The sequence below is a fragment of the Taeniopygia guttata genome, chromosome 7, assembly GCF_048771995.1.
Source record: "Taeniopygia guttata chromosome 7, bTaeGut7.mat, whole genome shotgun sequence".
Taxonomy (NCBI): Eukaryota; Metazoa; Chordata; class Aves; order Passeriformes; family Estrildidae; genus Taeniopygia; species Taeniopygia guttata.
This window is the reverse complement of record NC_133032.1, coordinates 16224169-16237575: the sequence shown is the minus strand read 5'-3', so window position 1 is coordinate 16237575 and position 13407 is coordinate 16224169. Positions and strand designations below refer to the sequence as shown.

Genomic DNA, 13407 nt, shown 5'->3' with positions numbered 1-13407 from the left:
GGAGCAATACCACCTCTAGGCGCCACTACAGCAGCCAAGTCCAGAGAGCACATATCAACCTTTCTCACCTTGTCCATTCATCCACACCAAAACCCATGGGTTAAAATTCTCTTCCTGAACAGTAACCTAAAGTTCTCTAACAATTATTTCTGTTGGAAGCAACTCTCTGTTTTTGGCACTTAGTTGCTCTCTGTGGTTCGAAATTAGTTCAGCTCCATTGACCACCAGAGTGTGCTGCAGTGGCTAGTTTTTATCCATACTTTGAAAGAAAGGCAACAGGAGGAAGCAGCATGTATGCAGAGAATAGTAAAATACAGTGGGTTTCTATTTTTGAAGTTTTATATTGCATATGACTTTTAAATTATATACAAAATTATATACAAAGGTTCCTTCCATGAGGCTGCCAAAAAAGAGCATTCTTTTGCTTTAAGTGGATCTAAATGAAACAGAAATAAAATACTCTCCCTTACCTGCAGTATAAGCTTTGTAGTCACACACTCCCATGAGTTCTGTCCCCTGAGGGTTGTACTTGCAGTGAACTGATCAGACGGGTGGTCACTGAAGCGCACCCTGGAGGGCAGGCCCAGCTGCCGCCTCTCGTTTTCCACTTCAAATGTGTAATTGATCTCTATGTGAAAAAATAAAGTAAGTCACTATAAAAAAAAGAATCCTTGCCATTTTAAAAAGAACTTTAATTTCACAAGATATGATCTTAAGCATTATTCTAGAAGACTGCTCCAGACAGTGCTGAGCTTCATAAACTGCATTCGTTCATTTAAAAAAAAAAAACTTTCTCCATGTCAGTTTTGTCCTGCCACAAGTTGAGGGCCAGGTACCCTGTGTGTAAATCTAAAGAAAATTTCTAGACCAAATCCTGTTATTCCCCTCATAAACCGTTCCCTCGGGCACGCGGGGCTGGCTGGGGGAGCTGTGATTGCCGTACGGGGCCAGCAGAGGGCTGAGCTACCCACGGTGAATATCCCAACTGTGCTGCAGGGGATTCCTGCAGGGTCCCCAACAGCACCTGAGAGCCAGCAGGATTCTGAGCTCAAGATACACCGGCAATTTCAACACTGAAAGCAGAAGTGCGACTCGTGCTGTCCAGCTGTGTGCTGAGGCATGCTTTCCTAGATCTGAACTTGGTGCATCGTTTAATGATTGCTTCACTGAGCTAATTCAGTGCTGCACAGATGGAAACGGCACCGAGTGTGCCAAGGCACTGAGAGCTGCAAGCACTTCACCTGCTAAAGGACCAGCACTCATTCGGGCACAGCCTTTGGATTTTAAAAGTAACTGAGAAACTCAAGACAATATAGGAGAAAAAAGGTCACTGGGCTTAAAGTTCTTCTGATTTCCTCTCAAAATCCTACACAGTTCTCCAAGAGGTAGTAACAAGTGCTTTACATCTTTATGGCACAGTCTTCTATTAATGCAGATTTATTTCAGTCAATGATTTCCACCAAACCATTTTCATGAATACAGGATAGGTTAATACAGTAAACCTCCAAATAGAAATAATGCTAAGGATGTATAAAATGGGCCTTAAAAAAGGTTTAGAATTCTCTAAAGCAGCACTAACCTAGAGAGGGAAAATGGTTTGGATCTGTATAGAAGCCATTTGCTCACTGGCAGTTGTATTACTTAGAAAGCTTTAGTCTGTCATCCACAGAACAGCTTAACACACCAGCACGACTCTAAATACAGACTGTGCAACAGCTGAGCTTAGCACTGAGTCACATTTTAAATTTGTCAGTCACTGTCTGAGATGAGTCACTATAATTTGAGTAATATGTTTCCATGATGAACTCTAAAGAAAAAAAAAACAAAACATGTGACAAACAGATCAAAAATACTTATCTTCAGAACTTACTTATTCTTGGATTTAAATTTCTGGGGTTTGCAGTATATTTAAAACATGCTTTCACATCCATCCTGTAAAAAGTGCCAAGAAATTAGTATTAATTTTTATTAAGGCATGTTCCAACAGAATGAAAAGTTTTAACTTATCAGTCTTATGACTGTGGTATTTACTGCTTACTAGACTGAATTCTGAAGCAAGAAAAAATGGTTAATAAGCAATTAAGCATTTGCTCTAATGTCTCTACTCAAAACAAAGCTGTTCAAGCCAAGATACTTGTGTTAAAAGTCTGACGAGGCAAGGTGACATTCATTTTCAAAAATGAACGTTATGAGGACATATTCCATACCTTGTCTTTAGCAGAGCAGCCTGAAGAAATTCAGGTAGTCAAAATAAACATATGCAGATACATTTGCTTAACCTGCATGACTCTCATATCCCTTCACTTAAACATGATCACTGAATCAATTTCGACAGTAGTAAGCTCAATACGCCAAGGCTTCTCATAGAGTAATTTCTAATTTCTTTTTTTCATTTACCTGATTTCACCATGGTCCTCAGGGTTCCTTTTCTTTAGATCAATTCTATCAGGCTGTACTGTAATGTTTCTTCTAATGCTTATCACAGGCCGAGATCTTCATTTGGGGGAAAAACGGGGAATAAAAAGATGTAAAAAAATAAGTAATTTCTGTTAATATTAATTAAATTATTAATGAGAATATCAGATTCCCTCCACACCAGCACTGATTTGCAACAAAGACACTCCAAAAAACACAGAGTTTGGCTTTGACACTGGTTAGAAAAAACCCTGAAAACTATTAAAAGCTAAGCAAAGGTCACTGAGAACAATTACAGATCCTGAGGGGGAAGCAGGCTACAGTAATGTGATGTTGCTGTTGTCATTCTATACACTTATAAAAAACAGAAAAGTCAGTGGTGGTTTCTACCACCAGTAGTAATTCAGCCCCTGGGAACATCTATAGGTACTACAGTTCATTCAGATTCATGTTCATAAGAGCCTGGTGGCTGTGGGAAATGGCGTTTCCTGCTTCTTCGGCATGTAGGCTGTAACCATACTTCTGCCTGACAACCTGTCTTTTCTCCTTCTGGATGGGAGAAGACATTTCACATGAACAAATGAATGAGGTGATCCTGTTCTCATTAAAGCATCCAAAGGTTGTTTAAAACAGCTGGTAAGCCACCTGCTCCATGTAACTGGGCCACTCCTTTCACTGTTTGTCACCGTAAGAGGTTTTTGTTCTCATCCTGGTAGAAGATTTTGTCCTGCCTTTATCAGCAAAATATTAAAGCTCCTTTTGAGTAAGCAGAATGCTAAATAATCTGACCAACTTCTCTACCACCTACTCTGTTCTCTTCCACAAGCCATGTGAGTTGCTGTTCTTGGGCGCCGTTCAGTGTATTTAAGAACATTACAATTATATGCACAGATCCTATACAGCTTAGAGATGGGAGCATAAATTGTAGGAAGGGCTGTTCTGCCTGAAAAGTAAAGCTGTTTATCCCAAAGCCCTGGTGTAATTAATTAAGGTTCCATATATAATACCTGTACACATTTACAGAATCTGACAGAGAACCAACAGCAACATCAGGGTAGGAATTTTTATCCAGGTCCATATTTCCAGCAATAGAGTAACCAAAGAAATTGGTGTTTGTTTTTTCACCATCAATAATCTAAAAAGCAAACAGATTGAGGGAATTCAGACATTTAAAAGTGATAAAGGTAAAGTAAGTAACAAGTAAACATAACTGTCTTACAGGCAGAGACAAAAGAGGGAAAGAGATACAATGAGGAAGGACCTCTGAAATAGGACCTCTGTGCTCAGTTCAGCTAAAGGATAATGAAGTGCCAGGATGATTTGCTCTTCTTTCAAGAAGTTACTTGGCAATAGCAGTGAGTACCAGAAATTACTGATCTGCCAAGAGCCTAGTTCATCTTTATTTACAGTATTTATGGACTAACAACACTTGAAACAGAAGACATATTCTATAAAGTATTCAAGCAGTATTCTACAGAGTATAATGAAGTTCCATTCCCACTCTGCAAACTGGACACAATGACCCTCAAACCAAAACAAAAACACAACAAAAAACCAACCAAACAAACAAAAAACAACAACAACCAACCAAACATTTTTAGGAAGGAAGTGAAACAATAGTAATGAAAGATAAAACAAAGAAACTAATTGTTTTCAAATCAACAGATTTAAAAAAAAAACCAAAAACCATAATTTATCTATACATCTTTTTCCTTCTTCATATATTACTGGTGCCAATGACTAGCCCCAGAAATAAAAATATATATTAATATCAAGAATTCTTAATCTTTCCTGTCAGCAGTCCAATCTTCAAAGGGCCCTGCATTCCTGCTTAGCTAACACCCCAATAATAGCAATGGAAAGGAAGATGGATAGTAGCCCTATCATTCCTTTAATTTTATTCAAGAATAATTATATAATAAAGGTTATTTCATTACCTGTGCTGGTTTTGTATTTATTCCATTCTTGGATCCATGATAAATGTATACTTTGCCAAAACCATCATATGGAGCCCCTACTGCAATATCTGGTGAAAATAAGTTACAACATCTAAAATCATTCTTGCTCTTTCTGCAGCATGCAATCAAAGGGTAAGATGCTGCATGTTTGGCATTGGCCAAACAATCTCACATTTTTATGGTCACTGTTTTCCATTTACCTGGATATCCGTCCTGATTAATGTCCCCAACGTTTTCTACTGCAAGTCCAAACATGGAGTCAGTGGTTCCATTTAAGCGCAGTGGCCTCACCCCTGCCCACTTGCCTTGGCGGTTCATGTAGATGTACACGGCACCCCCGATATCCCCACTTCTGTCAAAGTACTGTGGGGCCCCAACAACGATGTCCTGCCAGCTTAGAATGAAAGGGAAAAAAAAAGGCAATGCTTTTGGAGAAGAACTCTGAAAAATAACTGCTCAGACTGTGAGCTCAAGATCAGCTGCCCAGAGAGCTGCTGAACAAAAATGTGCATTAAACTGGTTGCACTGACACTGCAAGTTGGTTTATTCCCTTGATGGCATACAAGGACCTTCTATGGTCTTCCTGGGTATGAGACTCATTTCTTGTTCTCTCTTTATAATAATTGTTTAAATAAAACTCTTTATTAGAATGGTAGACTCTATCCTGACTGATTCTCAAGACGCTCACCATTTCCTCCAGGAAAACATGGAAGGTGGGCTTTGTCATTCCTTATATTTCTAATGTGAAAAACAAAAGCAGAAATAAACAAGATCGCTATCCTTTATTATACAGGCAGCAGGAGTTAACCACAGCCATACCCATCACTGTTGAGGTCCACAACAGCAACATCATAGCCAAAAGAGGAGGCCAGCCCTTCTCCTTCAAACATGTGCTCCAAGGAAAGCGCTCTCTGATTTTTTTCTTTTTTTAGTAAAACAACTGCTCCGCTGTGGTTCGCTCTTGGGGCACCAGACACAAAAGTCATCTCATCTTGGGAGACAATTCCTTTACCGGAGTCCAAAGAGAAACCTTTAACAGAGAAAAAAAATACAGCATAAATTAACTAAATTAACTATAAACAATTTCATATTAACTAAATTAATATGAAAAAAGACACATTTCCCCAGCTATATTAAAGTGGTATGTGGAATACAAGTTTTATCTAAAACACAGTGTGCTATGTCTGGGAATTCTCAATTTCTGTTTGCACTGGTGGACACACATTTGCAAGTCAACACTTTTTTCCGTTCCCACAAACACTCCTCCCTACATTACAGTTAGTATTTCCCCACAAAACACAGTACTTCATTGCTCACTTGAATCTGCTTTTCATGGTCACCAAACACAGGATACATACAGCTTAGACACAATTACAGCTTTACCACTTGAATATAGCTTGAGTACTTCACCTCTGGAAAAATTATCAGAAAACCTCTTAAGTATCATTCTATCACAAACATGCAAATTGTTCTGCACAAGCATTCTCATATGAATGATGTATGCAGTATTTGAGAATCAGCTTTCACAGTAATGGTGAAATGGGGAATTTTAAGTTAGTGCAGCCCTAAAAATTATATGTTCAAATTAATTTAGTCTTACAATACATTTTAAAATAAAAAATAAAAAACAAGTTAAAAGACTATACTGCATATACCAGTATAGCCAGTAAAGGCCAAAGCAGAAAAATGCCCACTTTGCAAGATACCAGCCAGATGGGAGTCTCCCTCTGAAACACTTCACCACTACTATGCAAATTCTCAATTACAGCAATTCACAATGAGACAGTTCCAGAAAAAACTGAGGGAGTCCCAGCTGGGGGAAGGATGAGAAGGTTTGGAGAAATGCATGACAAATCAGCATTTCTCTGAAGTCTTGTTACTTTGCTGTCTCCCCTTTATCTGAATCCTGTTTTTTTCATGCTTTCCTTATACTATATTTGATATGAGAAGGGATAGAGGGGAGAGGATCATGACAAAGGTCTGGAGATTGTCTGACCAGATGCTGCCACCTCAAGTGGTCACAAACCTAAGTAGCTATTCATCATTACATCCACTGACTTGTCCACCTGTATGCTGGGAGGCAATGTTTTGTACACAAACTGATCTGGATGAGTATCAGATACAGCTGTCAAAAATAGAAGACCTATAAATATGAGTGAAAGATTGAAGAGAAAAAAAATAGTAGTTAAGCAAAGCACCTATAACCACATTTGCTTATGGTCTAAACAGACTGAACAGTAATGCCTGGGATGAGCTGGCTTGCCTGGAAGTGGTTCTGATTATTACAAATCAATGCAGCATTTACATTTAGGAGATAAATGCATTGCTTAAGCAACTGGAAAAAGATTATATGACTGGTCACAGCAAAAGGCATCAGCTCCATAGCACTCCTCACCTTAGCAATTCTTATTCCACCAGAAGATGCTATCAGCTTGTCTAAGCTAAGCTCTTAAAATGATTTTTCTAGTTACCTTTACACCCAGTAATTACTGCTGATATTAAACTGAAGTTTATGTTCTCTTTCTTCTTCTCTTTCTTCACACGTAGCTCTAAAGTTTGCTCTCTTCTAGACTTGTTTTTTTTACTTTTTACACTAGCAATGTCCTTCCCATCTATTCAGCCTTCCATCACTAACACAGAAATTCCAGTCTCAGGTTGCCAAAACTCTATTTGTTGCACATGCCAAAAGCAGTGGATCAACACACCACAGAAATCTGCACTGGAACAGAAGGATTCTTTACACTTAATGCCTTTCCAGAAATGCAGCATAGCCTTTTCAGTGTATCTCCCTGGTGCACAGAAAGGTCACTGGCCTAAGGACATAGTCCTGCTTTCCTGACTGCACAAAGAGCAAGAGATTCACCTCCTGCAACACACACACAAGTAAAATATACACAGTATACTTATATTATGGCATTTAAAAGGTCTGTTAAAAGCCACTGGAGTTTTAAAAACATGAAGAATAGAAGAATTGCACTTACCTACCAGGAGAGAAAATCTATAGCCCTAACAGTTACATCCAGAAACACAAATTTTGATAAACTTTCTGATACTACATAGCAGAGACTGTGCAACTAAGGACTACAGACCCATTCACAGCACTGACCCACCACAGTGATTATAATCGCTGCTGGAGATTCCTTAGGCCCTTGGCACAGCTCTTGAACTTCACATTGCAACAGCAGCTCTTCTAGGTACCTCAGCAGGATCACCTTACACTTAAAACTGGCCCATAAATGTGGAGGGAGGCTGTCAATTATCCCAAACAGTTAACATGTTACAAGGTCCACAATGGAACATCTGCTCCCATTTCAGATTATCACACCAGGCTGGGATCACAAGTGTTTAACAGACCTAAAGAGATTTACCACATGTACTTAATCCTACCTAAGTAACTGTTAGCTGGAACAGGAACTAGATTCTTATCCTGGCGGCTCTCATCACCAACTTCGTAAGGCCCATCATCAAAGATACCCAGATCATAAAATGTCTGATTCTTTTGCTCTGCACGAACCACCCCTGAAAAAGTGAAATGATAAAATAAAAGCAAACGAATGGTAAGTGAGAAAAATAACAAATAAATGTCCCCAACTTATATTAATTATGATGAATGACATAGTGACTTCTGTTAAAATGGGACAAATACAGAATAGTGCACTGGGTTAGCGTTTTGTCTCTGTTCTGTGTGCCAAAAGTTCATGCTGCTCTACAAAGAAGCCATACAATGATCTGGAAAACATGGAATACTAAGGAAATTCTCAAAAAAAAAAAAAAAGCCATTGAACTGGTTTGGTTATAAACCACCCTCATCCTGTATTTCTTAGCCTTATAAAGCTTCTCTTAAAAAGGAGGTAAGTACACAGGAATTAAAAAAAAAACTACATTTCATTATGACAAACACCAGCATTATACTTAGAAACAGTATTTAAGAAGAAAAAACCTATTGTTCAATAAAAGGTGTGCTTCCCTTTTATCAAATGGTATAATTAAGGTTTTGGCAAGCATAAACATGTTTTTCCATTACACAGAAGAGTACTCTTAGGACTGTACTAGCAGTTCTCTGCAATTAAAGTAAAATGGTGTCTGCACTCAATATGCTGTTTCAGGTCAGTCAGATTTTCTTGACAGATACGTGGAAGATTAAGTTTTCACTAAAGTACACCTTGTGCCAGAGCTTAACACACTGATTTTGCACGGTTCATACACCAGGCACAGGTGTACGAGGTGGAAAAATGCAATGCTTGGAGGATCAGATGTTCTCAAGAGGAAAGTATTTACAGCTGTTGGTGTAATGAAGTGTGATGGGAAAAATCACTTCTAGAGACTGAACTGGCCATTTAGATGCTTCTGAATATAAACTAACAAAGAACATTTAGGTTTTTTCCCCCTTATGTTTCAGAGAATCTCCTAGATGACATAGAGTACTTGGCTCTTAGATTATCCATGAAATTTTACATGGACATGTATGGATTTAGATATGAATATATGTAGTATTGCTGCTATCTTCCTGCTACCCTTCAGTATTTATTTTGGAAACTACTGGATTCCACAAACTTCACAAAGAGTATAGGGGAGAATACTGCAGAATAAACAAAGAGTTCAGCAGCTGTCTAACATTTGCTCAAATGCAAAAAAAGGGCTGGTCAAGTAACTCATACAAATTTAGCAGCTTGTTTCTGTATGGAAGTGTCCAAGTGAGCCCTCAGTCCCACCATAAGATTAAACTAATAAGGGGAAAATTTTCTGTACATAATGTGCAAAGTTCCATTATCTGTTCATAAACACATACGAAGATATTTAAAGAAACTTCAGTAAATGTTGATACAGAAGCATAGCATTTTGTAAAAACTGGGTAAAATCATTACATCCCTATTATCTTCTCTCCCCTTAAAAAAAAATTAAACCCTGGATACAACCTTTGGGAGCAATCTCAGAGGAAATGGGAAGGGTAGGCAGGAAGGAAGCCAAGTCATACCTTTCCAGTTGTAAGTGCCTGGGGCACCAAACACAATATAATGATAGTCTCTAGTAAAAGTAGCAGCAACACCTTGCTGACAGGAACCAAACTTCTCATGGCCTCTTAAACGACCATCACAGAAACTCCATACTCCATTATCCATATCATCCTTAATAGTGAGGTCCTGGCTCAGCACATAGCACCTTCCAATGATATCCCGGGTTTCCTGCACTGTGTTTACATACTGCCTTTTCTCATAGCGATGTGCACACGTCTGCAAGACAGAAGAAATAATGTGTGATGTTTCTGTGTGTCGTACGCAGGTCACCACAGAAGGCAGGGCTCATCTAGCAGCCCCTCCTGCTACCAATGCTGTAAGTCACTGCAGACACGCCTAAGTGCAGAATCCAATGTTTCCTACAGGCAACACAGGGGAAAGGCTGGGCACCTACAGATGTAGGTCAAAGCAGCCTGTTTCATGGTCAAGAAAGGCCACAGGGTTAAATCCCTAAGGCCCTTCCTGATACTAAATCCATCTCTTTCAAGAATTAAGGAGAAAACCACGCTGTCTCTCCCAAAGAAAGAAGTGGCTGTTTCCCAACAGCTCTCAAAGGACTGACACACCCATGCGGGACACAAGAAGCTGGTTCAACTACCATCTACCCAAGACTATTCAGAACTTGCCCCTTACAGAAAAGTGCCACCAAGCAGAGGCTGAAAGCTTTTCCAGTGGAGGGGAGGGAGGTCGCTCCTACTTCCTCTTTTGGATGTTCCACTTACAGGGTAAATGTCACTGGGGCAGAGCTGAAGCACTAAACACATCCTGTTCCTTATCCTTTTAGACTATCCCCTGTGAAAAGAATTCTCATCAAATATTCACCAAAAAGGATGAACAGCCACTGGCTAAGCAGTGTAACCACCAAACCATTGTAAAAAAAATGTGAACTATCAAATGCCTTTGCCAGCAGTGTTTCTGGAAGACTCAGATGTAGCAAGTTGCATGAAGAGCACAAGCAAAGTTTGTCTCAGCTGACAAACCTTTTCTATGGTTCCTATCAAGGCCTAAATGTTATGCAAACACCCATCTGTTCCACATTAGAGCACTGCAGTACTGTCCTGATGCAGTGACCTCCAGGCTACTCACACTTCATCTATTAAGTACATTCCCCACTTACCACAAAAAGACAAGATAGCATTAGTTGATGACCGATTATTCAGTGAACAGGACTGTTTCCATGTGCTCCTTCCCACTCTGGGTTCTGAGGCAGACCAAAGCTAGTTATTATTGCCTCTAAATGCTTAAATAACCAAATTCACATCCTGAAATCATTTGCCCCCAGGTTTGGAAGCAGTGACATTAAGCTTCAATTAGATGAGGAAGTTTCACTGCACACTTGTTTTATGATGTATCTGGTATCCTGCAGCACCATGAGAGGTTTTTATTTAACTGAGAATGTTACTTTTTAAACTCTCTCATAACTCCCAAAAACTTTTTCTGTTTAATATAAAATAAAGAGTATTAATGTATTGTACAAAATTAAGAATAACAAGTAGTCTTACTGCAGTGCAATGATCACATTAATTCACAGGAGCTACTCAGTGGAAGTCCCTGATAAAAACTAAAGTGAGGCTTATCATCTTGGAAAACAGGCTGGTGATACCAGCTACTTTTACAGCCTTATATACTATTCTTCCCTATTTCTGCAGCTAGTGGTATTTAAAAGAAAAAATGTGTATATGACCAAAAAAAGTGTACCCCTTGAAAACAAACTTGTTGTCCATCCAACAAACATCCAGATTGTTAAAAAGGTTATAAAGAGAGGCTAACTCATTGAAAAATAATTTAAAGCTCTTACAACATCAAATGTCTTATTTTGCTAAGGAGACATTTAAGGCCTTACCTACAAGAAATCAAAGGAGTAAACTTAGGCAAGTTACCTTTCAGCAAGCTGCACAGAAACACACACCATTCAGAACATGCACTGTAGACCTCAGACGTTTTTTTAAGTTAGTTCTTTAGCACTTACCACTACATTTCCTCCTGGCCCCTGACTCTGCACAGTTACACCCATCCATTGGTCTTCTTTACTCTCCATTTTTGGGTCAGCTGCAAAGTATCATAAAACAGCTTCAAATATTAACAGTTTACTACATTTTCTTTTTTCTGGGTTTTTTTGTGGCTTTTGTGGGTTTTTTGGTTGGTTGGTTTTTTGGGTGTGGGGGTTTTCTTGTGTTTTGCTTGGTTTTTTGGGGTTTTTTTTCGTTTTGTTTTGGTTTGTTTTTTTGGGGGTTGTCTTTTTTTTGGTTTGTTTGTTTGGGGTTTTTTTTTTGTTTGTTTTTTCTTCAAGCCCATGTCAGGGAAGACTCTTCATACAGAACACCAGATAGTCTGCAGGTGGCAGTGTCTGTACATTTTATCACTAAAGGCATCCATTTTATTGAACTTCTAGCCTATTACTTCACGTTACATCAATTTACAAAACAGTAAGAATCTACCAAGATTTAATCATCTTGTAGTAACGTAGAAATTAAGCTACAACTTAGTATGATGCAAAAAGTAGTTATGTATAAATCCCTAGAAGAAACTGTCTGATACACTGCCTCGGGAAAGGACATCAAACAAGAAGAATCAGGCAACAGTTTCAATTCAAAACAAAAGCACTGAAGAACTTACTCTCCTCATCAAATTTGACACGCAGGCAATTTGTATTTGGAGATGCAATGTCACAGCTGTACAGCCCTCCTGTTCTGTTGGCTTGTTGGGCTGGAAAGGCCTTTTCCCGAGGAGCTCCAACCAGCAATCTGCAGGAAAAGCAAAATAATTTAAAGGAATATGTAGAAGGAATATTAGAAAAGAGAAAGGCAACAGAATCAGGAAGTATTTTCACCATGTTGCTAGAATTTTAATATGCCAAGATTTGAAGATGGATGAAAAGCTACACCACAGCACTGCTCTTTTTAAAAGAGAAATGGGGGGTAGGGGAATGAGAGAAGCTGAATAGCAGTAATGCAGATTTACAATTATTAGACCTGCAAGCCAGTACGTGCATTGTTATTCCTGTTATTGTTGTTGCAATATTCACTGAAAGTGGTTGATAAAAAGTAGATGTCTGGCAGTTTCAGGGCATCAAGTGGGGTATTTTTTGCCTAACTAGAAATCATTGATAAGGGTGGAAGAAGTCACTAAGACGACCAGAAACCCCCACAACAGTAAATACAACTGTTCTCAGGCTGTCTTCTAGTTTTACATCAGTCCTATGCCACCGTTTGCCTGAATTTAAAGGCACTTTAGTATCTCTGACCAAAGCAAGATCCTGGATCTTGCTGGAAGATCCAGGACCAAGGAAGTGTTCACTGAACTGCTCCAAGCTCTGAGCAAACATGAACTCCCCCTCTCCACTCCTTCAGCAGGTACTTCATTTTTAAGCTGAAAAGGGTTTTTGCCAATAAATCAGTCATCAAGAACAGGCCATTCCCACAAAGGACATATTTATCCTATCAAACAGCTATTCTAACAAGCTCTCCTTAAACACTGTTCTGGTAGCCAAATGCAAAGGTTCTTATTTTAAGCACTGAGTAAAGCAAATTTCCTTCTGTACAGACTGAACATCATGAGTATTATCTCAAAACTTGCAAAATAAGGTGAAAAAAAAATCTTACATTGTCTGTCTCTTTGTAGTGTCTCATACACAGAAGCACATACACAGGCAGCTGACTGAAATTAGTAGCAACCAGTGTGCAGTAGTTCGTGGCAGAAACATCACGCTCAGCTCAACATCACTGAGAACTAGAGAACAGTGTGTGGGTAAGTGCAACACAGCAGGTGTGATGGATGGATGGATGGATGGATGGATGGATGGATGGATGGATGGATGGATGGATGGATGGATGGATGGATGGATGGATGGATGGACGGGTGGGTGGGTGGGTGGGTGAATGCTGAACCAGACTGTGCTTCCTGACCCTAGGGGCATAAACACTTAAAAAATATATCCCTGATATTACGGCATCAAGGACAGCAAGGTCCCAAAACTGGGACTACAGCTGGATCCACAAGGCTCAAAGAGGACTCCTTAA

General features: G+C 39.2%; 1 protein-coding gene across 8 annotated transcripts in view; it reads right to left on the bottom strand.

Annotated features, from left to right (window-relative positions):
- The window catches only part of ITGA6 (integrin subunit alpha 6), a 46200-nt gene that overhangs the window by 11900 nt on the left and 20893 nt on the right, over positions 1-13407 (bottom strand). For 5 of the 8 annotated variants that reach the window (XM_072932256.1, XM_041717528.2, XM_041717527.2 and 2 more), the window contains exons 2-13: positions 12005-12132; positions 11358-11437; positions 9349-9604; positions 7761-7892; positions 6400-6516; positions 5193-5403; positions 4574-4767; positions 4353-4441; positions 3423-3550; positions 2398-2493; positions 1871-1932; positions 471-628 (exon numbers count right to left, since the gene is read on the bottom strand). In XM_072932256.1, coding sequence (XP_072788357.1) covers positions 471-628; positions 1871-1932; positions 2398-2493; positions 3423-3550; positions 4353-4441; positions 4574-4767; positions 5193-5403; positions 6400-6516; positions 7761-7892; positions 9349-9604; positions 11358-11426 — 1512 coding nt within the window. In that variant the 5' untranslated portion in view covers positions 11427-11437; positions 12005-12132. The remainder of the gene's footprint in view (positions 1-470; positions 629-1870; positions 1933-2397; positions 2494-3422; positions 3551-4352; positions 4442-4573; positions 4768-5192; positions 5404-6399; positions 6517-7760; positions 7893-9348; positions 9605-11357; positions 11438-12004; positions 12133-13407) is intronic. The other 3 variants (XM_030277468.4, XM_012574933.5, XM_002198790.7) reach the window with 1 other exon arrangement.